Source organism: Cygnus olor, chromosome 2 (genome assembly GCF_009769625.2).
Source record: "Cygnus olor isolate bCygOlo1 chromosome 2, bCygOlo1.pri.v2, whole genome shotgun sequence".
NCBI classification, from domain to species: domain Eukaryota; kingdom Metazoa; phylum Chordata; class Aves; order Anseriformes; family Anatidae; genus Cygnus; species Cygnus olor.
Genome location: NC_049170.1, coordinates 146,738,330 through 146,765,015, shown reverse-complemented (window position 1 = coordinate 146,765,015; position 26,686 = coordinate 146,738,330). Strand labels below are relative to the sequence as shown.

Sequence of the window (26,686 nt, the reverse complement as noted above, 5' to 3'; positions counted from 1 at the left end):
TATGCTTCATTGAAAAGCATCACAGCTGTTGATACCTGTTGACATTATTTCTTCAGTAAGTTTTATACTCATCCTGCCCCAGTGCTAAGCTACTGAAAAACGTATGTGCCCATTGGTAACCACAATAAGACCAATTTTTTTTCTTCCTTCAATTTCCAGAATAGTCCCATTCAAAATGTATTATAATGCCCTAGCATTTTATTCTTCCAGGAAAGGAACTGGAGGGCCTTCAAAGGTGCATCTCATCTTCTGAGGAAAGATGAAGTAGGAGCCACATATTCCAGCGAAGGATTGTTCACTGGGCATTAGAGGAAACTGGTAACAGAAATACTGCTTTCAGGGTCAGTGTGGTGAATAAACCAGGACTATGAACCCCACCCCACTGAATCCTGTTTTAAGGATTTTTGTAGTATTAGCAGCCTTTTAGTACTAGAGTAAAGTCAGGCATGATCAAGCAGAGGAAGTTTGAGCTGTTTGGCACCAAACCCTCTCAGCCTGTCGGAAACATTACCCTAATTCCTGTTCACCTTGTCTGCTTCTTCCTTGTGAATATTGAAGGTGGGAGGAATTTGAACACTGCCTTTCCAGCTTGCGCGACCGTGTCTGAGGACGTTCGTTGTCATTTTCCATAATCAAAGCCTTGAAGTGCTAGGCTTACTCCCATTGTCTGAATTCCCACATAGGAAGACCTCCCCTGTTGTGATGGGTCTGGTACACAGCATGAATGGTTGGGAATTACACACCTGCCTGAAAGGGGCTCGAGCAGCGAGAAGATCTGAGAACACAGGGCCTTCTGAAGTGCAGGACTGGAAAGTCTTTTGGAATCAAGAGAAGATTGCAGCTTGCCATCGCCCTGCTGTGTAGGCTTTATGGATACAGCAGTATGTGAACTGTTGTTGTCTACTGTCTTTTATGTCTCTTAAAGAACCGTGGCTTGGGGTCAGGACAACTCTTTGTCATCCTTGTAAAGAAGTCAGAACAACTGAAGTTCGTGATACAGGGTGATCCTGTTACACTTCCTTGATGTACTGTTTTCTTTCCTGGGTACATTCTGGACTCAAGGTTTTGGCACCTAAGGAATCAAGAGTTCCTTCCGCCAGAAATACTCTTTTTCATGTCTGTAAAAAACAGCAGATGTTGCCTCTGTGTGCGCTCAAGGTAGGCAGTGCATTTGCCTTCCCAGGCAGCTGATGGGAGGAAGTGTGTAACACTTGTGGAATTTGGGTTTCGTGTCCCTGTGGTGGTGTTCTGAGCCATGAGGCATTTGAAATGTTGACTGTCCTCTTACCAGGCACCCGTTTTCTTTTGTTTTCATTATCTTGACCTCACCTTTTTTCTTTTGCCTAAGTGGAAGCTTCCAGCTAGTCAGGAAGAGCCTTTCTTCTTCTAGCACAAATTACTATGCAAATGTTTCTTGCATATGCTGCATACATGGCATCTATCCAATGCACAGAAAAAAACACTTGATAGTTCAGAAAAGCTTCAGCAAACTTAATTCCCAGCTGAGTTCCTTTGCTTTGTGCTCCAGTTGTGCTCCAAAATCTCTGAGAGACCTCATAAATCTAAAATAAAGAACAGCATGGAAATATTGGCAGAATTTGTCCAAAAGTCCAGGGATAAACTACTGTATTCCAGGACTCAACATGGTAAATTGCCTGGTTACAGAAAAAGAAGTTTTAATCTTCTCTACTGGTTTATTTTCTCTATATGTCCTTACCCCTCTCACTTCCTTCTGTTGTATATTCTCTCTCCTGTGCCGCTGTAGGAATCTTAGCACTTGTGCTAAGTGCTTAACACTTCTCTTCCAAGACCATAAAATGACTTTGTTGCCATCCTAGAGTACAAAAGAGCAGTCTTTGTTGTATTTTTCTCCTGGTCAAGGACATATGCAGCACTTAAAGCGGACATAGTCTTGGTAGTCAGAAGCTGTGGTTGTTTCTGAGAGGTTTTTCAGACTTTAGGCACTGTTAAGGTTTCTGAAAATCAATTTTTTCAGGTTACAAGTATGCACTGAGGCTTTCTCTATCGTTTTCATTTGTTTTAGCTGAAGTAGAATATTGTATGTGGAGTGTCTATTTGAGCACAGATAAAAATGTTTAAAATACATGCATCGGTGATGATGAATATCAAGTTCCATCTATGGCATCAGTTATTTGAATTGCACATTTCTGGTTTCTAACCTGAAGAATAGACTTCACAGTGCAATCAACAGTCCCTGATAGACCAATGAATTGCCGTGGTTCTAATAGTTACCTTTTAGCTGTTGCTGTGATGCTAATATATATATATTCATATCAAACAACCAAGTGAGCCAGCTGACAGAGTAAGTTCCAGAACACTGGACGATACCTTGTAGTGCACTCTGGATGTGCTTAGTACAGAATTGCATAGCATATTATTTTGGAGTTTGAATAAGGAAACATGTAAGCAGCTATGAAATTTGTATTGATGAACTTCTACGGCAAGATTTTAGCTGTATAATACTATTAGATGCTTGCATTTTTATATGTTTCTATAAATGATATTGCAACTTAGTCTAGCAGGAATGCAGTTTTATCCATTTTATACGATTGATTGCAGTTGTCTCATTTTCTTATCGTTTTATTAATGTTGTGTTTTTTTCTTTCTCATTCCTGCTTTTCAAATTTCTTAGAAGTCAGTATGCTGGAAAATTAGGTGTGGAGAGTTTGGCCCTTCTAAGCTAATCCATACCCAAAATTGTCTTACATGTTGAATGAATAAATCTTACGTATTTATTTTTATATATATGCATATTTCCCCACTCTTGTGTAAATTGGAAAGAGAAGAAACAATTTTGCTAAAAGGTTTAAGAAAAAATTTAAATATTGCTGTTTGTGCTGTGACCAGTCATGAAAGACTTTCAACCAAATAGGAAAGTTTTGAACAGTCAGAGGCTGTGATTTAACAGCAGCTGTTTGTGATCAATGCCAGCAGAAATCACTTGTTTTCACCCAGCTGAAAGGAACAGGCTGTTAAAAGGGATTCCAGCAATAGGTACAGTTGTTCACACAGAATTCAAATAAATCACGTCTACATATTGTAAGATGGTGCCATTTACAATGTAACATACTTGTCATTTCTAATGAGGTTTTCCAGAAATCGGGCCTAGAATAAAATTAGGATTGATAGTTGTTTTGTGAAATAAATGAAGAATCAGAGCTCTAACTATACCTTCCTACCCCTTGGAAAACGCATAGGAATTTACACTGCTGGGCTTCTGGTTGATGTAGTCTTCATCAGCTAACACCTTTATGGACAATCTGAATGAGCAGAGCTGGAAATAAGAGGATAGGAAATGTCCTTCTGGATCAGAACGCTATCCCACTTCCAAATGCTCTGTCTCTGACAGAGCCAAGAACCCTGGACTCTCTCTGTGGTCTCATCCCCTTGTGCTCCCCAGCATCCAGAAGTACTGCATTAGGAAGAATCCCTGCCTAGTTCTTTTGCTATCCATTTAGTATCTGTCTTATTTTGTCATCAACCAAGTTCTTCACAAGAAATCTTTTTACAAACAGAAATATGGCATCCTCAGTGGAGCCAAAACTTCCAAAGCCTACCTTTGTGTGCCTTCGGTTGGGACTCTTCTGCCTTCTACAGAGACGAAGCAATCCCACTGTTATGTGCGTGCAGTAGTAGCCATGCATCCTCTGTATTTCACGTACAGACCAGTCACATCTCAGACACATCAGAGGAATTGTTCCTGTTGCTCTCCATTGATTATTGTAGAAGATCAGGATGTCTGTCAGGTATATTTGTCTACAGGGCAGACGACTAATATTAGGTGAGATCAATTCCCACTCGCTATGCCTAGATGTAAACTCCCAAGCAGCAAAATGCGGTTCTGAAGGCTGGATGAATTGCCCTCTTCACTCAGATAACACAGTATTTCTGATTTTATGAAACCAGTGCTACTGACGCCTGCATAAATGTGTTCTGTTAGCAAAGTGTTTCACCATATTGGTACTTGTAACAAACACGAAAGTCACTTAAACCCTTTTTGAAAATATAAAGTTTTGCTGTTTTCAATCCACGTAGGTGGACTTTGCCAAATAGTTCAAAAGCATTTTTTCTTCCTGTTGTTGCTAGCATTTATGGCCTGTGCAATAAAGATTTATAATTACTGGAAAGAATCAATGGAGGTGGGAGAAAATCCCTCCCCTTTTTATACTTTTGTAAACTTGCTTTTCTAAGTTATATAAAAAGTATGTGTTTTGTTTAAAACTTTCTCTTTTTTCACTCAATTTCTTTAAAAGCATTTCTGAATGTAATTTTAAAAATGAATGTGGTTCTATTCAAATAAAAGTTTTCTCTTAATGGCTTTTATGCTACCTGTGATAGAGCACCTTCATTTACTCAGTCATACAGTCATTCAGCAGTGTTATGATCTGTTTTTTTTATTACTAAGCAGTATGCAGATCTCCAGCATCTTCCACAAAGGAAAGGGTTGATTTTTTTAACCTTTTTATTTGACATGATTATAAAACATGGGTACTAGACCAGTGTTTTATGACATGTTCAGGTATGATTAATAATTTTAGCTATGCTAGTTCCCCCTGAAGATCAATATTATAGAATTTTTCCAGTCACTATTTGAATGGATTTTAATTGAAATTGATTCCCTATAAAGTAATATATTGAAGTGTTTAACAATGATCTTGTGGTCCTTGACATTAAGGAGTTCTGAATTCTAACAAAATTCTGAACAGCTGTCAACAAATACTTAATTTTCCTCTATGCAGCCTGAGGATAGTACTCATGAGACACCTGTAATTTTTTTTATTTAAGTGCTAATTCCAGCAGATGACAACATCAATACAGCAGCCACGGTTTTCAATGTGAATATTAATGGAAGTAAGTGGCCAGATAAATGTTTTTTTTAAATAAACCTATTATTCTGTTTGCAGTTCAGTTACAGCTGTGTTGTGTGATCATAACATATAAGAAGGATGTGGACCTATTAGAACAAGTCCAGAAGAGGGCCACGAGGATGATCAGAGAGCTGGAGCACCTCTCCTATGAAGACAGGCTGGGAGAGTTGGGGTTGTACAGCCTGGAGAAGAGAAGGCTCCGGGGAGACCTTACAGCGGCCTTCCAGTACCTAAAGGGGGCCTACAGGAAAGCTGGGGAGGGACTCTTTGTCAGGGGCTGTAGGGATAGGACAAGGGTAATGGCCTTAAACTGAAACAGGCTACATTCAGATTAGATATAAGGAAGAAATTCTTCACTCAGAGGGTGGCGAGGCACTGGCACAGGCTGCCCAGAGAAGCTGTGGATGCCCCATCCCTGGAGGTGCTCAAGGCCAGGCTGGATGGGGCTTTGGGCAACCTGGTCTGGTGGGAGGTGTCCCTGCCCATGGCAGGGGGCTGGAACTGGGTGATCTTTAAGGTCCCTTCCAACCCGAGCCATTCTATGAATATTGAAATGTGTACTGTTATGCATAGTTTTACATTCACAGAATTTTCAAAGTTTTTACCAGTAAAAAAATGACTCCCAGTCACCTGTCTTATTAAAAATTACCTGTGTGAAGAAAGGACACATTGTGAAAATCTGCAGTTCCTTACAGAACTCAGGTGTCATCTCTAAGGCCATTGAGTAAGTCTTCGTTTTTCTCAGTATATGAGTAAAGGGTTGAGTTTTAGGCTGTGCATGCATGGCAATGCCATACAGTTCTGAAGCTCCTCAACCGCACTAAGGTTTCACCCACATCCTACAGCTTATTCTCAGTTATCCACATAGTTAGAAAATGAGTTAGTTTACATACTCTTGGCTTGTACCACTGATGTCCACCTGAAGACAACCTCATTAGAAAACATCTGGGCTTAGGAGTGCTCACTTGGTTTTATATCCAGACAGCCCGATACGAAATGTCAGGACTCTGACCAGGCACACTCATTATACAAGAGAGCTGGAGCTCATCCTCAGGAACTATAGGGAAAGCATGGTAAAGGCTTTCGTATGTGAACAAGAAAGCACGTCAAGGTTCCCCTTCAAGCTTGAGAGCAGTCTGAAGGCATATACATTGACATGGTTGTAGAGCTTTGAGCCCTCTCCACTAGAAATAGGATTCAGGTCTTCCCAGTCAGTTCATCTGGGACACCCAGCTGCCATCAGCTGGCCTTTGATGCCGTGAGGTGCATTTGAAGCCACTTCAACACTGTGTCTTGAAACAAATAATTTTGCCTTATCCTTTACTGAGACCAGTTAGGAAGCTTTGCTGGCAATAACATCAGTCAACAGACTCCAAAGTTCAGTTCGTGTTTTCTGTGTTGAGGGAGCACTGTTGTGTAGGATTTTCAGGAGATGGGTTTTGAGAGAAAGACCAGGAAAAAAAAAGGTTTTGCAAAGCAAAAAGGAAGGGGTTCTTTCTAACTGATTATGTCTTTGTTCAGGGAGCAGTAATGCAAAACTTGTGTTATTAAAATGTGTTCTCCAAAGTCCTCTAAACAGTATGTTTTTTTCTTTTATTTTCTCTTCAGCATATGTCAGAGGTAGAGATGGAGGGGGAATAGTAATCACATTTCCTTCTTTCTTTAAAGTGTTAGCTCACTCCAGCCTTTTCAAGAAACAAAGAGGAAAGGCTTCTTTCTAATGCTATTTCTTTTCGTTTTTCATTCCTTTACGATCTCCTGAGTAACTGAGGATTGTTGTTAAAGTTGTGCCAAGAGATTAATATCTACTGTTCTAGTTTTCTTTCGCTGGTTTCCCCTCAGCCTAAGTGTTTAAAGGGCTGATTAGACTGCAGTTGATTGGTGAGGAATTTCTTCAGCTTGTTCCAGAGAGCGTAGTTATGTGAAATGCTATTCAGCCATGCCTTGTGATTTTCTGTCATAAGGTGCCAAGATGGTCCAGCCGCATTTAAAGACTCCTGGATGCCGGAAGAAGCAATCAGCGTTATCTTAGACAATGGACTGGCTTTTAAAAGTGTCAGGCAATTAAGGATGCAGATAGACCTTTGCAAATTCCCTAAGCTCATCACTCCCCCGGTGTCACGGCGGTTACAATTCTTGGTCCAAACTTGAAAGACTTTTTGAAGCAAACCATTTTTCACATGAAAGGGACGGGAAAAGGAAGGGAGGGATAGTCCTACCTCCACAGCTCCACTGACAAATCTGCTGTCACCTGCGGAGTTTCTGAATGCATCTTTCTCTAGGCTCATGAATTACCTTAATGTGTCCAGCATTGCAGCTGCCATCCGTTCTGGTGGAGCTGTTGGCTGTGACACTAATCACCGATACTGTTGACTTTTGTAGATCTCTACTTAAACCTGGATCATAGTTTTTGAGGATCATGGAAAATAGCCAGCCCTTACAGCCCATCAAGGTAACAAATGTCTTTTTGCTGGGTTGTATCTTCTTAAAATGAGATATCTATGAGTTTTTTTGTCTTTTTTTCTAGAAATCTGTCTTTTAGGTGTAGAGGGTTTTTTAGCTGTTGCTGTGAAAATAGCATTTTATTTTCTTCTAATCCTAATAAGCTCTTTTTTAGAGTGAATTATTGTTGTTTACTGATACTTGCTTGCTAGAACTCTTTGTTGATAAGTTCTCTTTCTCCCTTCTTAAATATCAGCTGCTGTGTTAAGCACTAAAACGTGTGATTGTTGCTTTGTCAGCAACTCATGTTTTCCTTTATTATACTGTTACTGCTGTTCTTGAGATCTCTTTGGTTCTCTCTAATAATGGGACCTGTCACTGTGGGAATTTTACTTCTACATGGTTTAACTGATCACATGATAATTCTAGTATAACAATTTGTTTTACAAGTTTATTCCATGTTTTCTCTTGATTCAAATGATCAGAACCCAGGGTGTTTAGATGAGGAACATTAAACAGATGCTGGGACCAGATAAAATGAATCCTTTTATCATGGATATCTCTAAGAATTAGGAGCACCTGATGCTAGTGTCTTCTTTAAGTTTCTGCTGCTTATAATTAACGTGGATAAGGTCTTTGAGAAAGTCTTCAGATGATTCAAAACTTGGTCCATACTCTTCATGCACACAATCTGTATCAATTCTAATGCAGTGAGCATATAGCAAGAGTAGTTACTGAGAAGAATACAAATCTATGTCTACCACCAGCTCCAGGTTGGTTTTATCCAAATAATCTCCCTTTGAAAATATGAGACCTCAACTTTGCTCTTGGTTCTATGAGGGCAAATGAAGCAGTAATGCTCCATTGATTTTGGTGAAATGTGAAACTAGTTAAAATGAGAAGAAGATCAACCCCATTTTTCCTCTGCAGCATGAGACTATAAAGCCCATTCAGATCAATGAAGGGTACCGATGACTCTGCTGACCTCTGGATCAAATCCATAACCCTTTTTAGTAACTTAATTAAAACCACAAATACAGAAGCATAAGTGTTCTGTTCTTTAAGTCAGCATAGGTCTTTCTAAAATTGAAAAATATCATGATCCCTTGCCAATTTTATTATATCAAAAATACAGTTTTGATGTGTTGTTCTCTTTATAAACTTTTTCTTAGCTATTTCCTACCTGGTCTCAAATTTTCTTTTGATGATGCTCACTACCTATGTCATTTGAAATCCTAATTTCATAATCACCGATGAAAATAAAAACCACAAAACCTGTTTTGTATCTTATTTTTCTAGCCAAAAGTTAGGTGTCTATTTGAAGTCATTGCTCACATTTCTCAAGTAATCAATGAAGAGTGATAGCCACCTCCAGAGATAATCTGTGCCTTTCTAAAACAGATGCCCATGATAGGTACAATGCATTGCCCTCTGGAGGCTCTTTCCTTCGTCAGCTGGAGGCCTAGCCATCTAATTTGGGTTAGCTAAAAATGAATAGAGGAAAAGCAAGGCAGTAGATTTTGCCATTTTTTGCTTCTCAGTGTGAAGTATATAACAAGTGACGTTACCTACTTTTAATTTGCCACCGATCTTCCACTACCTTAGTATATTAATTTTTCTGCCGTTATCTGTACCTGTTAGCAGCATTTGGTTATGCTATACCCTTAAATTGATTTTTATTTTTTTTTGCTACAATTCATAGCGTCATCTTTCACATCCTATTACTTTCTGTGAAGAATTTTTCACCTGAGCTAACTGCTGCTCGCTGGTAGTAGAATTAAAGCGCCAACCAAAAAGGCTAAAATAAATAAATTACAAGTTCTGGGTTAAGGGGTTTCGGTGTGGTTTTCTTACTTGTAATTTAAATGTTCCTTTAGTATGAATCAGTGATGGACTCATTTTATAAACTGTCCTGGGTTGTAAATTACCTGTGCTTTGGCAATTTTTCTTGACTGTGAGTTCTTTAATTACTAGGGTTAGACAGGTCCTGTCCTCTGAGCTCCTCCTCTTATCTGGATGTGGTTGAGCCTGATACAAACAGTAAACCATTAGTATTATTTTAGGATTGTGGCTTTTCTTGCCTCTCTGAAGGTGGTTCGAGTCGTGCACATGAAGGCCAGGACCAGGCTGAGAGCTCCAGCCGAAGTGCTCATTGGGAACTTAACTTTTTGCTTTGTAATTCACAAAAGTTGCTGAAAACTTTTTCCTTTCATGTAATTCATATGGGCAATGAAGGTGTAAGTCTCTTGAAAGCCGTGAACTGCATAGTTTGAATTAAATAGAAAGGCTGGTAAAACCTATCCAAAAACGACTCAAAATAATAACACAAAAGAATGACTGGAAAACCAAGCTTTTTCATACTTCTTTTGTTTGTGCTTTCTGTGTCTCCCTTGAAGCTCTTTTGCATTCTCATGCAGCTTGTTCATTTTATTGAATGCTAAAGCCTTTTACCATCTGCCAAAAGGTTTTATTTTGGGGTTTCCTCTCATGTGGGAGGGTGGTTTCCTCCTTCCCTTCGTGCTAGTTTCATTGCTATCTTTAGGACTCCGAGCCTACTGGAGACCTTCCTGTCTCCCTTTTATTACATATTCTCATCCTTCCTTGCTGAAAGTTCCTGCCCCCGGGGGCAAAGAATAAAACGAGAACTGAAGCTGCCTTTTTGAGCTGCCTGGCTGATGCGGGCGGCTTTTGTTTTAAAGGCAGGAGTCCGGTTCCTGGAGTGCAGGTCTGAGTGCACTCGGTAGAAAAACTCCCTGGTGGGGGTGTTTTGAGGAACGGTCCCTGCACAAAGGTGTGTGCAACTGCCCAGTGCTTCGGCTGCAGGTTTAATGGGCTTCTGAAAAAGAACAATGTAACTGCAGCATTTTCTCTAAAAGCAGTTTACTCATCTCTATTTATTAGGCTTTTAGCTCCACACAGGAACCCAACCTGCTCTGCCACTGTTAGGACATCCGCAGCCTTTTCGTTTCTCCCTTATGTGGGAACTTCCAGATGTTTATTTTCTTCTATGAACATATTGATCTCCTATCTTTACTTTTCTTCTGCTGTAGAGAAAAAGAAATTTGAGGTGTTATATTTGGAGTGATAGAACTGCCTTATTTATTTATTTATTTTTTTTAATCCTGGGAACAAAATAAAGTAGATGGCAGCCTGGACTTTTTCAGCATGAGGTAGTAATAGGACTGTAATGTCATTTTATTTGTGATTAGCTCATCTCTTGGACGCTGAGATTTTCTAATCTCTCTCCTTCCGTCATCACCCAGCTCTCTTTAAAGCTCTATCCTCCTTCAGTTTATTTACTCTCCTTCTGTAATTGAGAACTTTATTGTTGATCACCGTGAAAAATTGTCAGTGCTTAAAAATAAATGATCCATCTCCCATCTCCTCAGCGCGTCTAGTTTTTGTGGCTGGAGGAATCTATTGAAAGCTTGAGCTGGGGATGAGGATGTCCCAGAGCGTTACCTAAATGTCTGATCTACAAATGAAAAGGGATGCTGGGATTTCTGTTCAGGAAAGTGCCAATAAAGCTGCCCATTTTTAGGCACTGGGCATTTTAATGACATTCACTTCAAAACTCCAGCTACAGCATTGTACAGAGAGGTCAGCGGGGCCCATTTCTAACAGCAGAATTGTGCAAACTTAGCACAGCAGACTGGGATGGCATCCTCCTGAAAATAAGAGGGCTGTGTGAAAAAAAAAAAAAAATCAAGCAGGAGGAGACACATACTTCTACATTTAGAAAGCAAGATTTTTAAATCTTTTTATATTTGGAAAGGACAGCAGTCTCACTGAATTTGATAAGGGAAGAGGAAAAAAATGTTTCCAATGGACATACATCACCCAGGGTTTGTATGTCCGAGCAAAGACAGCTTTCCATGTTCTCTCTGTCACACGCATGCACACACACTTTAATTGGATAAGAACGTAAACAGTAAATTAAGGATATGATTAAAAATTTAACAGCCACTGCAGAAACCATCAATAGTAAGTGCTTATTAACTTACGTATAACAGCGTGCTGGTGTGATAGCTTCAAATTGGCTGCTGAAACTGATTTGCAGCAAATAGGGCTGGCTTTCCAAAAGGATATTTCTGGGTTTCACTAATCAGACCCTCAGCTTTAATTACATGTTTTGTTCCTTCACGATTTTTGTCGGCCTTTTTAAGAAACTGATAATATGCATGAGTTCCTTGAACTACAGTGGGCGATATGCTTAATCCATCACCTTTGATGCTTAGCAGACTGAGACAGTAAAGGTCCAATCCCTCTTTGCTTGACCTCGTACATTGCAAGACTTCTGTAATTTACCCCCCATCTCCATCCCCTTTTTCTGCAGGGCTTCACCAGAGCCTCTACGCATTCTGCAGCCCACTGTGCTGGCTGTTTGTTTATGTACGTGCTGAATGATAAGCTGAAGGTCGAAGCTGCTTTACACATCTGAGATCTGCGTTTACACCTGTGATGTGCAGAGCAGCTCCGTCTGGCACTGCACGGCAGAAGCTGCGGTTTTTGGATCGGGAACTCCTCCCGCCCCACAACCCCTTCCCAGCCCATCTCCTCATATTTATGCCCTACTGTCTTGCATGACCTGCATGTGGAGTCAGAGGACAAGGTGTTTGGTCATTTGCTTCATTACAGTCAGTGTGGTTTTGACCTAGACCAAGTCATTCTCAGTAGGACTGTTACAGCCAGAATTCAATGCTGAGAGCTCGATGTTAGCCGTAAATATTTAGGGAAAAGTTGAAACAAGGTTAAAGACCTCTCAACATTGGGACTAATCTGACAGGGCTGAGCAAAGCAGGATCTTTTCCAGTGAGCTCTGCCTTCTTGGAGGTTTGATTTTCAGATGGGTTGGATAATATCTATGTGTGACCGATATGTGGGACAAAAGAGCTTTCCTGTTCTTGTTTCCTGCCTGCATGTGGCTAACACTGTGTGCTGCTCGCTACAGAACACAACTGAGCTTTGTGCTTGTTACGTGGGTCTCCTAGGTTCATTTAGGCTGGGCATGTTCTTCCCTCTTTTCTCCTGCCAGTCAAAAGTGAGAAATGAATGGACATTACTTGAGTTAAAGATCTATACAGCCAGCTCGACATCAGTGTGTTGTATATATCCTGCAAGAAACCTTTATTTTAATTCTTCCTTCAGGTGTGTCCCCTGAACATCTGCCAAAATCCTTGTATGTGGCTGAAGGTGGCTAAAACATGGCTTTTGTTAAAACACGGCTGGGAGATGATTTTTCTAAGAAAGTAGTGGAGGACATGAATACACCAGGTCTGAGATGCAGCTGCTGAAAGCCATGGCAGAAGCCAGGATGTGAGGTTACATGCACCCAGGATGTGTTCCACTCTTGCTTTCTGTGCTTTGTTTCCTGACTTTGCTGCAGCCATTCTCATGTAGTTGCATCCTTTTCCAAACTACTGATTCTCAGACTGCGGAGAGCAGGGAGTAGAAGCCAAGGGCACACAACATGCCCAGCTGGAGCACAGGAAACAAGGTTGGAAACCCTCTGGCTTAAAGTGGTAGAGCTGAATTGCTGTCAGCAGCAGAGGGAAGCCTCTCCAAAATGGTCTCGAGTGTACAAAATACTGCAGGGAGCAATTCCTTTTCTTCTCTGTGTCCCGAAGAACAGATGGATCTGACACGTTTATTGCCTTAAGCTGTCTTGTTGTATCAGCACATCAGATCTAGGTGCTTGACAGATGTGCCAAACAAAAAACAAAATTCATCCATGCCCACTTCTGTGGGTTTTAAACATCTCTAATTCTTATTTAGAACTATTGTCTTTATTGCTCAACTTACCCCGTGTATAAATAAGGAGGTATTTTCATTTAAAATAAAGGGAAAACAGAGACAAATAAACTGTTACAATCACAAACTGATCTTGTGAGCTTTAAAAGCAACATTAGGCATCTTCAGCTTTTTGGTTCAGAGGTGTGTCTGAAGTAGGAAGAATGTCAAACTCAATGCAGAGAGCCAGGATGAACCATACTGGTAGCAGTGAAGCAAGATTTTGTACAAGTTACAGCTTGAATAGCCTGAATTTTCAAAAACTGTGTTACAATTGCAAAAGCATGAAATGAAAACTATACGAAACCAGTGATGTGTTTGCTCAGAAGTTCTTGCAACAGAGCCCTATACCAAAAGTTGATTAATTCACATCTAACCCTCTATTACTTCTTCCCCTCAGCACACACTTGGACTCTATGGAGGATGAAGCAATGACTGTTTTCTGGGTGGTTTTATGCAGCAAGGACTCTTGCAGTTTTTAATCCTTTCTCTTTTTTAAAAAAGTCAAAGAACTAAAAACTGTGATCAAACACTGCAGTATTTCCAACAGTTGCAAATTGTGTAGTGCAAAGTGGGTATAAAATATTTACTGTGATTTTTAAATTAAAACTGTGCTGCATATTTACTTTTTTAAAGAGAAGTACATTGGATTTATTTGAACTTCAGACAGCAGAGTAACCTTAGACCTTACAGGTTCCTGTAGTTACTTCAATTCGTATTTTTCAGCGTCTAGCAGGGAATATTTGCTGCTGAAATACAAAGGAAGTCGAGACAACCGAACTGGTGAAAGTTGCTGGTTAAACACCTGTTGTTGAAGTGCTAAGCTCTTTTTTGACTTCTGCAGGTGCAAAGATAATATCTTTTTCATGTTTATTCAGCTATTTCAATTCAGTGACTAGTTCATTCAAAGGTAAGAAACCACTTGGGATGAAAAAAAAAAGCTGAAAAGCTTATTTTGCTTTTAAACTTTAAACAAAACCTATGCAGTGGAGATAGCATCTACCAGTTCTGAGATGTTGAGAAATATGGTAACCAGAAGTAAGACATTCAGTTCACCAAGTGAAGATAATGTTCCTTGCTTAATAAGACTGCTTACTTAAAGTGTAATGATAAGCTTAGTTTTGCCTTGATTATGTAGTGTATTTAGAAAATACTGTTCTTCAGCATTTTCACTGAACTTCACTTTTACACCCTAAGATCTATTTTACAACTAGAGGTTAAAATGAATCCAAAATAATAAAAAACAAAAGCAAAACCAAACCAAACAAACAACCCAAAACCTTAGTGTTGCCTATCATTACTAATGACCAAGTATAACAAGAATGTAAGCAATGAAAATCAATCAAGAGTCGTGTATAGAAGTGCTAATCATGTGAATAAATATGTGTAGGTTGTGTTAACTGAAAAAGAAATGCCATGTTTACTTATTGATACATGCTATGTTCAAATTTAGATCAACATCCTGACAAGCTCAGTGTTACTTTGCTGCCCACAAGCTTAGGACGAGTAGTTTCTGCATTTTTCTACTTAACAGAAATATTGATAGGAAAGGCCCAAGGGGTAAGGAGCGTTTTAACTATCAAGGAGTATTAATAGAACACAGTTTTATGGGGAACACGGAGGAGACAAGTCAACTCTTGTGGTTTAGAAGCCCAGGCACATGAAGGACAAGGAGGAGCCAACGTGGGTTTACTGAGGGCAAACCAGCCCTGTTTACTTCTGTGATGAGGAGTTACGAGGAGCAGTGCATGTTGTAGAACTTGACTTTAGCAAGGCTTTTGACATGATCTCCCACAGAGGCCTTATACCCAAATTGCTGAGATATGGACAGGATAATTAGTAACGTAGATGGAGAATCATCTATACTGTTAGGCTCATAGAGTTGTAATCAGTGGCATAAAGTGAGGATGAAACAGGGTGCTCGCTTAGAGAGTTGTAGGGTGATGCCACATTTGGGGGCGTACTCGGTGTGCTGGAGGGCAGCACTGCCACTCAGTGGGACGTGGGCACTCTGGAGAAGCGTGCTGACATAGACCTTAGGAAGTTCAGCCAACACAAAGAGTGCTGCCTCCGGAGGCAACAACCCCCTGCACCAGTACAAGCTGAGGGCCAATGTCCAGGGAGCCAGCTAAAGAAGACCCTGGGCATTGGAAAACAACTTGAATATGAAGCAGCAGTGTGCCCTTGTTGCAAAGGACAGCAACATACTGGGCTGTACAAGCAGCAGTGAGGCCAGCAGGTCAACGGAACCGATTGTTCCCTTCCCTTTGGTGCTGGTGAGACTAAATCTTGAAGATTCTGTGCAGTTTGGGGCTCTCCAGTACAAGAAAAACGTTGACGGGTTGGAGCAAGTCAATGGACAGTCAGTGGATGGTGGAGCAGGCCCAGAGAAGATGTGGATGTCCATCCTTGTAGATAACCCAGACTTGACTGGACACAGCCCTGCGCAACCTACTTTAACACTAACCCTGCTCTAAGCAAGACTTCCAGAGGTACCGTCCATGCTGCGTGGCTCTGTGCTTTGAGAGAAGCCAATGTGTGAGCGAATAGTCCGATTTCCCTTTATGGGTCGCTGTAGGAAAAGTAGGAGCCATGAGAGGTGTTTTGTGTAACTTGCTTTAGGCATTTACCGTGGAGTAATTTGAACCTGGCTGTGGGAGGTCCTGATCTCTTCCCCAGAATGACATGCTGGGTAGATGCCTGCCCTTGGTCAAGTGAGTCTTGTCTAGGCTGTCTAGTAGGAATTAACATCTAAAGAGGGTTGCTTTTGTTTCTGAGGGCAAAGTAATTTACTTTATGCTATTTTCTTAGTCATCAGAAAGAAGTGGTTAAGAATTCGAAGGCAGAAAGCAAAGTGAGTGAAAATGATCACAAAACAAAAGGGTTTCTGATCTGAAGGAAAGAAAAAATGAGTAAAAGCAGCAGAATAATGTCAAAGGACTTTAAAAGAGCTGGTTTCTTTGAACCTTGGAATAGATAGGTGAGGGTTGGAAGGGAGGGAAAAGAAAGTTCAAGGTAACTGATGGGTTTTTGAAGGAAAAGATGCTACAGACGTGGCAGCATGGCAGCCCATTGAAGGAGGCAGACACAAAATATCACAACTGCTTCAGGACCTCAGCAATTACTTGAAAATCAGGAATGGGAGTAGGAGAATGCTTTACAAAGCGGAAACAAAATAAAAGATGGCACAAACACCTGGTTTAATGAGTTGCATAAGGGAAATATGAAGGAAATGATTAGAGTTCTGTTACTCTAAGACAGGGAAGGGAAAGCTGATCACAAAGAGGAGGATGAACATTTCAGCTTTTCTTGGATTCAGTTTTCCAAAATGGGTTAATCATGATGGGGTGCTTGGGACTGTTTACTAGAGGGAAAAGAACACAAGCTGGAATAGGGAAAGAGATGTTAAATATATATGGAGGTAAGTTAGATGCAGGCATCGGTGTCTGAGGAAATTGACCCTGAGTACCTGGGAGTCAGATGAAACCATCCCAGAGCTGTTGGCTTTTATCTTTAAAACTTGTGAAGGTTGAGGAAGGGCAAACTTAAACATTTGAACTGAGGAAGCCTGTCAGCTTAACTTTGATACATGGTGAAATGCTGCAGCAAATTATTAATCAATCTCTAAACACCTAGAGGATAATAAGCTGATAGAAAAACAGCCAGTGTGGATTTGTTTAAAAAAAAAGTGTCAAACCTCTCTAATTTCCTTTCTGAATGGAATAAGAGGTGTATAAAAAAGGGAAGTAGTAAGTATGTCCTTACTTTAGCAAGGCTTTTGACAGTATTGCGGATAGCCATGTGGCCTTCTTACAAGTAAACAGGGAAAAATCATCTGGGTGAAATGACTGTGAGGTAGGTGAAGAGCTGGTTGAAGTGCTGTGTTCAAAGACTAGTTACTGTTTTCTTGTTAAATGGGGAAAGGAGCCTGAAGTGCAGTTCTGCTATATTCTGCCCTCGGTCGGGTGCTGGTCATTATTTGCAATAATATCTCAGACAATGGACTGGAGAACACAGTGGTAAGGGACTATCAGCTCTAACAGGCTTTGGGCATTTCGGAGGGCAGGTTTAGAGTCCAAAGTAATTCTGATGAAATGCAGAAATGGCTGAAATGAGTGAGATGAGTATTAAGCAAATAGCAAGTACTGAGGACTGCGGCAAGGAAGGGAAAGCAAGTGTATGAATGCAGATGAGGGATATCTGAGTAAGTAACAGTACCGTGAGAGAGCACGCGGGGCTGGGATATCACACGCTGAACATGAGTAAGCAGCCCAAAACTGCTGGGGAAGAGAATGAGAATGGGGAAGAGCTCAGACTTCAGTCTAAGTGGGAGCCTTGCGTTTAAGCTGTAGGATGTCATTAACTCTTCTCTGTTGGCTCGCCGTCTCTCTGCTGGGGTAGTATCCGGAGTGGGCTCCAGGCTGTGAAGCAGTATAGACAAACTGGAAAAGGCCAGACGAGAGTGAGCTGTGGGGGTGAGAAGAGATTTAGAAAAGACCGGTGAGGAAATATTAAAAGAATTGGTTTCGGGATGGAAGGACAAAGTTGGGAAGAGACACAAACATTCAGGTATATTAAAGGATTTGTGATATAAAAGTGATGCTTATCCATGCCCTCTCTCCCTGCCCAAAGGTAAGATGGGAAGTAATTGGTTTAGTTTGCACCTAAGGAGATTTGGGTATTAGAAACTTAGCATAAACATATCACAGAGTGGAGTACTTGGGGGCGTGAGAGTAGAGGTGGGTTATAGGTATGAGGTGTAGGAGTTAGCTGTGAGGATATCCATCTTTGCGTTGGAGTAGAGGGGTAGACTAGATGATCTTTTTGAAATCCACTTCAGTTCAACCGGTGGTTCTGCCCACCAAAGGAAAATGCAAATTAAAAATGCAAAACAAAAATAAAAGTGATTTAAACCAAGGATTTCTGTTTGTTAATTTCAGTGGTGATTACATTCAGCATTCTAAACATCCCTGGTTTAAATTAATCCCTCATGTTGCAGTGTTAGCATCTTCTATTTATGGAGGTCTTTTACAATACCTTTTTATTTATTAAAAAATAAATAAATCAGTGTACGCTCCTTGGTGTGATAATCTTTTTGAGCATGAGTTATACAAGTAATGATGAAGAGACTAAGATGTTTTTTCTTAAAACTGTTCTGAGGTATTTGCTTTAATGCCTTAGGTTTTCAGTAAATTGGCTGAAACCATAATGTAAAAACTAGACATCTCTTGAGACAACAATGTTGGAATAAATACAAATTTCTTAAATAGGTAACACTTGCATAAAGAAATATCTCCCCTCTAAAAATAAACTACTCTCCAAAGACACAGCTCATCCATACAGTAACCGTATGCATCTTATTTTATCTGATGCCGTACTGGTGACATTAATTCAATGAGGAGACCAGAATAGGAGCCTGCTAGTTATTTTTCATGTTTGATTTTCTTCTCTATGAATTTAATATAAAGATGGTTATGTTAAGCTAATTATACATTGGCTTTTTATTTTCTGCTGCTGAGTGAAATCATGTAGAAGGATTTTTTTTCCCTTTTCCCTGAAGAATTGAACATTTGACCACAATTACCATTTTTTGCATTAGATAGAACACCTTGCTGTCTGTTACCAGAAGTGATTTACTAGGACATAGGGCGCAGTGTTTGATGAACAGTGTCTGACTGGCCAATGGGACATAAGTAATCACACAATGCAATGCCTGCAGAATCACATTATGTTTGACATTTATTATAAACCCGAACACCTAACTGCAAAATATGACTTAAAAAACAAAAACAAAAAGCACAGATCTTCAAAAGAGAAAAGCCCATAAGGAAACAGAAGTGATTGCTGGGATAAATTTGCTTCTTACAGGAAATCTGTGCTGAACTGAATGACCAAGGGGAAAGCTGCTTTCTCGCCTTTTGCATTCTGCTGTCCCCAGCCCGGCTGCTTCCTGCATGTCTCTCTGCACATATGTGCCACCCACCTGAGGAGGCAAATGGAAATGACTGGTCTCAGGGTGGCACTTTGATCCTTCGAGTTGATTCTGACCAGGAAGATTTCTTGTGTGTAAGAACAGGTTATCCATGCACTCGAGGCTTGTGCCTCGAGTCAGTGTGGGGGGCACACACTCACCCACTGGCACAGAAGCACTATCAGCCACTGAGCACCATTCAACTAGGTGCCAAGCACCTTTCATCTGAGCAAAAAAGATTCTTAACAGCCACTGTTAAAGATGGTTCTGACTGGTGTAATGTATTAACTGTGGGGATGAAAGAGTTAATTCTTTTTCCATCCATAATTTTTTTCTTTGTAGAACCGATTTGACACAGTCTAGCAGGGTGCTGTTATTGAAAAATTGAAGCACCAGGTGTGATTAAATAAGATCACACGTTTCATTCCCTCTTTAATTTCACATCACCCTTCAGCAGCTGTATCCCTTTGCTTTCCTATAGCTGGAGAACGCATTGCATTTATAGCAGGCAGCTTGCTGCATTAGTAACGTGCACCATTGGGCTGTTGTGAATCAAATCTGTTTGTGCACACAAATTATTTATTGTTTGATGGACCGAGTTTATTAATCTGTTTATTTCTCAAGAGTACAAAATACAGGGTGCGTTTGGGTAATGGAGGCAAACCCGGACTGGCTCCCTGGTAGTTCTGGAAGTCCATGCATACAGCAGAACGGGTTTCATTTCACTCTTTGCAGTCGCAAAAAGGTAAAGTGTGATGGACTTGGGATCCTGTTTGTGTTCTTACCAGGCATAGGATCTGACCGAGTCTCCTGCTTTGCTGAGATTTCATGGCCTGCCACCAGCACAAGGAGACCACACCACTGCCCCTCTGGTCACAGCGGAGCAGCAATGCTGTCCCTTCATTGCTGGGCCAGAAAGGTGGCACCAGGACCACAATCGCTATTTATAGGTAGAACATGGTGGCAGAAAAAGAAAATGATCACCAGTGGGCTTTTGACTACCCATTGCATTATAATAGTGTTCCTATTAAATATGGTTTGGATTCCTGTAATACTGCTGTTAGTTATTCCAGGCCACATTTCCACTTCCAAACTCTGGTTAGCCTTACTTCTCTGAGGACAAAAGCAAATCAAGAACAAAGACATTTTCCTTTTCTTTATTTCTTTTTCAAGTCCTCAGAGGAAGGAGGACCCCTCAGAGGGTTTGTTTGCCGTATTCTTAGACTGTTACCTGCTGCACAAATTTGTGTGCATAAGACAAGACCCTGACGCGAGGTGTTCCTGTGCACCTCACCTGTAATTAACCCAAAGAATGGAAGTCTGTTCTGTTGTGCATCAGCGTACGATGTTATGGATTACTGTTGGCATGCAGTTCCTGGAAGCACAGTTTTGGGGTTTCTGAAGAGGCCTGCTGTTGTGGTTTTGGCTTTGTTTCCTTTTCCTGCACCTCTGGGGCTGTGCTCTACTGGTTTCCTGCTGTACCCAGTGGTGATACCACACGTTTATACAGCTATCACGTGTCGTGGTACAATATGGTAATACTTCTCAGCAATTTTGAGCACTATTTGAGCATGAAAATGATTAGAGGATTGTAACACCTGTCCTATGAAGACAGGCCAAGAGAATTGGGGTTGTTTTGCTTGGAGAAGAGAAGGCTCTGGGGAGATCTCATTGCAGTCTTTCAGTAAAGGGGGCGTATAAGAGAGATGGAGAGAGACTTTCTGCCAGGGCCTGTTGTGGTAGGACCGGGGTTAACAGTTTTAACCTAAAAGAGGGGAGAATTATATTAGATATTTGGAATAAATTCTTTACTATGAAGGTGGTGAGGCGCTGGGCCAGGTTGCCCAGAGAAGCTGTGGATGCCCCATCCCTGGAGGTGTTCAAGGCCAGGCTGGATGGGGCTTTGGGCAGCCTGGGCTGGTGGGAGGTGTCCCTGCCCATGGCAGGGGGTTGAAACTGGGTGATTGTTAGATGTCCCTTCCTAACCAAACCATTCTGTGATTTTCCTGTCACCTATTTGTACATGTGGGTATATGAGCAGTCTGGCCTGTCCTCCAGCACCCCATCCCTTGTGTAAACAGGCAGTTTTCCTCACCGAGGACTTGTCAAAAATGGATACATCAAATTTAAACAGATGAACTAAACAAGTAAAATAGTACCTGAGTACCACAGTGCTCTCATTCCCAAGGGAACAGGCTTTGGTTTGCTTTAGCATTATTCCCACATAAAAGAAAAAAGATGCCAGGGAAAGGCCACAGAGGAGGTTAACAGGTTCTAGGAGGCATCTGGGCCTGCATTTGGGTATAAATAATGCCTGTGAACACCTGTCTCTTCTTAAATTCGATCCTGGAACCAGCACTGGGACCAGCTCCTATGTCTCCTTTTTTAAATCAAGCTCTGCAGATAAAACTGTCAGCCTGTAGTGCAAGGCTGGCCTTAAAACTGAGCTGACATTTATGCAAACATGGCTTAGTTCATGCAGGAAAGGATACTCTTTGATCTGCAGGAGGACAGAAAATAAAACTCCATAAAACTCCAAAGGAAACCATTTTTCTTTTCTTTTCGTTGGTGGAACAGTCTCTGCTGAGATGGAGGAAGCTGCTCTGACCTTTCTCTCCCTGTGTGATACTGACCGAGCGTGACTGTTTCATCAAAAGTGAGGCCAATATCAAATCAATGGTCTGAACTAACTATGCCATTTTTGTGTGTAATTATTGCCATACGCATAAGCAATTCTGTTAATGCAAACAGGATTATTTCTTAGCTACATATTCACATATACACAGAGGAAGTGTTTCAAAAGGTGAAGTTGTATTTAGGTAATTGTTTCATATTATGCTGGGGATTTTCTTTAATTATCTTTTGGGGTTGCAACAGAAGACTTAGGAAATGTTTTGGGTTCTGAAAGTTATTCAGTAATGTCAGCCTACAGTATTAAAAATGTGGTGTTGACCCCTTCAGAAAAGATGAGGTTTCAAAGGAACCCACATTTTGCTCTCTGTGTTTTGGGATTTTGAGTCTTCTTGCTATTCTTGGTTTCAGGCTGAAGCGTTAAACCTTTTAAAAAAACAAAGTAGAAATTTTCATGCCATTCCCTGGTTTGTGGAGCTGTTGCCATATGGGAAACACTCGATTAATATTGGGAAGGTTGGTAGTAGTGGTTATTCCTCCTGACAATGCAAAGCAAGGTGTTACTTTCCCTATTATTTTCCTGGTACCCCTTCTTTTCTTTAGGTGGGTGAACTTACCTTTCTTGCTCAAAACCCAAATGTTTTTGCCATTGGTTCTGCTTTTCCAACAAGGTCCTTTAATGCTGCTCTTTTCCTCTCCACGTGCAAACCAGCCTTTGCTCACACCTGGTACGGGATAGGATCCTTCTCCCTGAAGAGAGCACAACATCTGTTTTGCTTCCTAAATGTAGAAAGAGAAAGACATTCTCAAAAAAAAAACAAAACTCCTCCTTTCCTTTCCTGCTTGCTAACAACAAAAGAGATTTTAAAGCATTTGGTGTTTCTAGAGAGAGAAAAAACAGTGGAGCCCTAGACAGGAAAAAAACAACCATGGAAAAATAAATTGAACATAATTTGAGCTATAATTAAAGGTCTTAAAAAGAAGCCAAACTTTCAAGTTGGAAAGGAAAATGTGCATCTTTAAATAAAGTACCTTTATGGACGGATGTGCTTGGGGTTACAGTATAGGACTGCCATTCAGGACATCTTGGTTGTATTTCTTCTCTGAGCTTCCTGGGTGATACCAGACCAGAAACTTAACCCTTATTTGCCCTGCTGGTCCATATGTAAAATATGGTGGTTTTGTGAGTCTTGGCACTTCATAGTGCTTGTAAGCACGGGGAGATGGAAGTTATTTAAGCAGAAGCTGCTGTGACATTGTGGTGATGGCAGCTTTTTCTTTACTGTATTAGCAAGAGCTCACACCCTTTAAAGTACCGAGAGCATTGTGAAACTGCATAACTGCATCTCTGGGGAATCTGAGCACAGTGGAGCCTGCAGCTGCAGTAAGGGGCACCGCTTCAGAACAAGTTAAAAGGTAAAGTAAAAAAAGTGCTTCGCAGAGAAGGACCTGATGGTTTGCCTGCTGATGGCCTCTGTGCCCATCACATGTGGCTTTCAAAGCAGGGGATTTTGTTACGTGCAATCTGCTTGCTGCTAGAAGCCAAACTGAAACCAAAGGCTGCGGGTTGAGCTGTCTGTGATCTGGATGGGGAAGGATTTCACACCTGTGAGGTTGCTTCTGCTGTGACATATAATAGGAAGCTCGCAGGCAGCGTGATGTGATCAGTGGGAGAATAGGGCACTCCTGCTGCTGCCTGGAGAATCCACACGTGCAGCTTTCAGCTACTGAATAAGCATTGCAACCTACCAGCACTCCCACTTATGATATGGTTAGAGCTGGTGTATTAGAGATGGCTAGTTCCATCATTTGCTACTTCTTAAACCCAGGTGAATAGATCCAATGATTTTTATCTTTTAAAGGTGACCCACAACTCTTTAACCTCCTGTTTTACATTTATGGTTGAATACCTTGGCCACTGGCAACGCTTCCAATTTGCACTCAGCAGATCTGTATTTTATGAAACAAATTAAAATCTAGAATATGCTCTGACTTCCTTCTGCATTGCAAATCAAAATCAAAGTTATTCTCTGCTGCTCCCACTACTGGTATCAAAACTGTCTCCAAATCCACATGGAAATGTGCTAAGAGGTAAAGTAAGACATGGATGTTGGTGGCATGTTGGCTTTATCTTTCTATAGCTGTATTTGCAAAAATGCAAATTCCTTGGTTTGTTATTGTGTGTTTGAAGGGCAGGTAAAAATTACATTTTTGGTGGTGGTAAAGTAGGAGATAGCTGTTAGCAGTATTTCAGGCATCTTTTAATTCACCATGCATATTCTTTGTGTATGTTTCTGCAGATGAGAGTGATCTTCTGTATTTAAAAGTTCAGCTAACCATTTCACAACTTGGTAGCAATCTCACAACATGGTATTTATCCTAGTCTGATGAATTCGGGACACCTGCTGCGGTTTACAACTGAATAGTCGGGCATTTGGGTCCGTTGGCTGTAACTTTTCTGTCAGTCTGACCTTTGAGCTGCCAGTAACAATTCCGTCCCAGCACCCAATATGACGCCCATATACATTTCCAAAACCTACTCTTTGCTTCCGTTGCCCTCTGCATTCGTTACTAGAGGAACCCCCGAGACTTCTGCCATCGCTATCCACCTGTCCTTTACTGAGGACGGGAGAGCTTGTGGATAAGCAGCAAAGAACTGTGAAACAGAAATGCTTTGAAGAAAGTAATAAACAAAGAAATCCTGACTACTGGAAACAGAAAATTCAGAGCTTAACACTGGTTGAGTTGCAGCAGAAGTAATGAAGTGTGAAATGTGCTATTCCCAACCAGTACACCATGCTGCTTTAATTTACTGAATATATAATTATATAACATTAACATTCTGGTACATCGGTCTTTGACAAAAAATGAAATGAAAACAGACAGACGCATGAATCTATTTATAAGGCAATTATTGTAATAGCACTGGATAAGAATACAAACTTTAACCATTTTCGTTTTTTTTAAATTGTGCCCTTAAGATCCTTTGATTTTGTGCCCTAGTAAATACTCAGTTACTGTTGCAAACCAATTTAGTTTAGTAAACCCTTACTAAACACTTGTAGAAGCCCTTCCAGCATATTTTTTCCAGCCTCTGAATCCTGTAACACCAGAGATCTGCTTAGAGATCTGCTTTTGAACTTCAGGGATAAATTACACGTGCTATTGGCTTCCCCAGTCGGACCAGGATCCTTTCAGACCAACACTCTGCCTTTGGCAGTGGCCCGAATGAGCTGGTTAACCAAATGTGCAATGCTACAGCAATTACAATGAAAAGCACCACATCCCGTCACTCCAGGCATCGGTGTTAACCACAGAGTTCTCAGAATAGGAGATGCCCTTTTATTTCATTTGCAGAGAGATGACAAATGTTTATTATTAATGGTTCCCACTGTATGATTATTGAGGAAGGGGAGAGAATCCTTTCCTAATCTCTGCAGGCAAATTGCTCCTCTGAGACTCTGCTAGGTCCTAAATTGCCCCGCTGTGCTTGTGGTGCAGTCCAAGTATCTGTTAGTTAAACTATTTTTGAGAAAATCTGCTGAGAGACTGGACTGCTCACGAGACTCTTAGTGGTCTGCGTTGTCATTCGCCTCCATGTAGCAGAGGTCAGAAGTAAACGGAAGATTAAAGTCAGATCGGACAGTTTAGGAAATGAATATGCTTTTCCAACGTGCCCACTAATAAACGAATCTCCTCGTTACAAAGCTGCCACCAGGGCATCCGCTCTCCTCAGAAAGGCCAAGTAACACATCCAAGGCTGGTCAGCCTCCCCTCCTTCTTGGATATGATGGATATGATGGATACCCCTCTTAGGGTTAGGGTCAACATTTGAGGCTGGGAATTGCATTACACTTCATTACATTTCTTTTTTTTTTTTTTTGGCTCGTACCTTAAAGTTTTTTGGCTAAGTCAGTCCTCGGGCTTTGTTTTGTTTTGTTTTGAGAAGAGATGAATTAAAAATCAGAAAACAGCATTCAGCTTTCTACTACTTGATAATGATTTACACTGAGTCCACAGACAGCCTAGGGGATGAGGAGTGCATATGCATGGTTCTAGCTGGGTCAGAAGATGGCCTTTCTGAGTTCCTGTCTCCAGAGGAAATAGAGTTGTTTAGTCTCTGGGATGCTAACAGGACGATGCTGAGACAACGTAATTTTGGTAGCTTCATGCAGGAAAAACAAAACAAAACAAACAAACAAAAAAAAAAAACAGCTCAAACTTAATGACCTTCTGTAGGGGTAAAAGGCTTTAGGCATGAAGCTACTGGCAGAAGTCAACAAGATTGTCATCTGGGGAGTAGAGAGAATACAGAAAAAGAAACAACTGAAATACGCTGCATGTTTGAGTTAACTAAAAGGTGTTATTTTGACATGGAAGCACAGTTGACAGAGCAGGGGAGGTATGATTTTCAGCATGCCACATCACTGTTTAAAACACAGCTCTTGATACTTCACAAGGAATGTAGTGAGGTTTTTATTAAGGATTACCTAATGGCTGGATGTATTGTCTGTCATCGAAGGCATTGAATCAATGCAGCATTAAATGCTGAGGGTCTTCAAATGGCATGCTATAAGCAGGAGAAAACTGGGGAGCATAACAGGAGGCTGTACTGAATTTGGGGAAGAGGGGTACATTTGTGACAGGAACAAGAAACTCATGTCATTGAGATTATGCTGAAGAAGATCATCAGCCCTGTGTACTTCTGTGGGTAGAATATTTGAAGAGGTGGATCTGATTTAAAGCAACAAAATAAAGGTACTGTTTAGAATATTGTTTGTGAATGGGTGGTGTACTTTATGTACAGGTTATGTCAGTGTCCACACAAGAGCATGGAGTGAGGATGTTTGTGAACAGACTTGTCCTCTCTCACCTTGGGCCACAAAGTTCCCTAGGAAAGAAAGTCTAGGTTGAAAAGTAGTGGAAACCAGATATAAGAAGTTTCCCTGATCATGTAGTCCAT

General features: G+C 40.9%; 1 protein-coding gene across 6 annotated transcripts in view; it reads left to right on the top strand.

Annotated features, from left to right (window-relative positions):
* The window catches only part of SAMD12 (sterile alpha motif domain containing 12), a 163,920-nt gene that overhangs the window by 87,462 nt on the left and 49,772 nt on the right, over positions 1 to 26,686 (top strand). For 2 of the 6 annotated variants that reach the window (XM_040546941.1, XM_040546942.1), the window contains exon 5: positions 11,668 to 11,753. The exons of 2 other annotated variants lie outside the window; for them this stretch is intronic. In XM_040546941.1, coding sequence (XP_040402875.1) covers positions 11,668 to 11,738 — 71 coding nt within the window. In that variant the 3' untranslated portion in view covers positions 11,739 to 11,753. Of the gene's footprint in view, positions 1 to 3,218; positions 4,220 to 11,667; positions 11,765 to 26,686 lie in introns of those variants that run through there. 2 more of the 6 variants (XM_040546936.1, XM_040546937.1) reach the window with 2 other exon arrangements.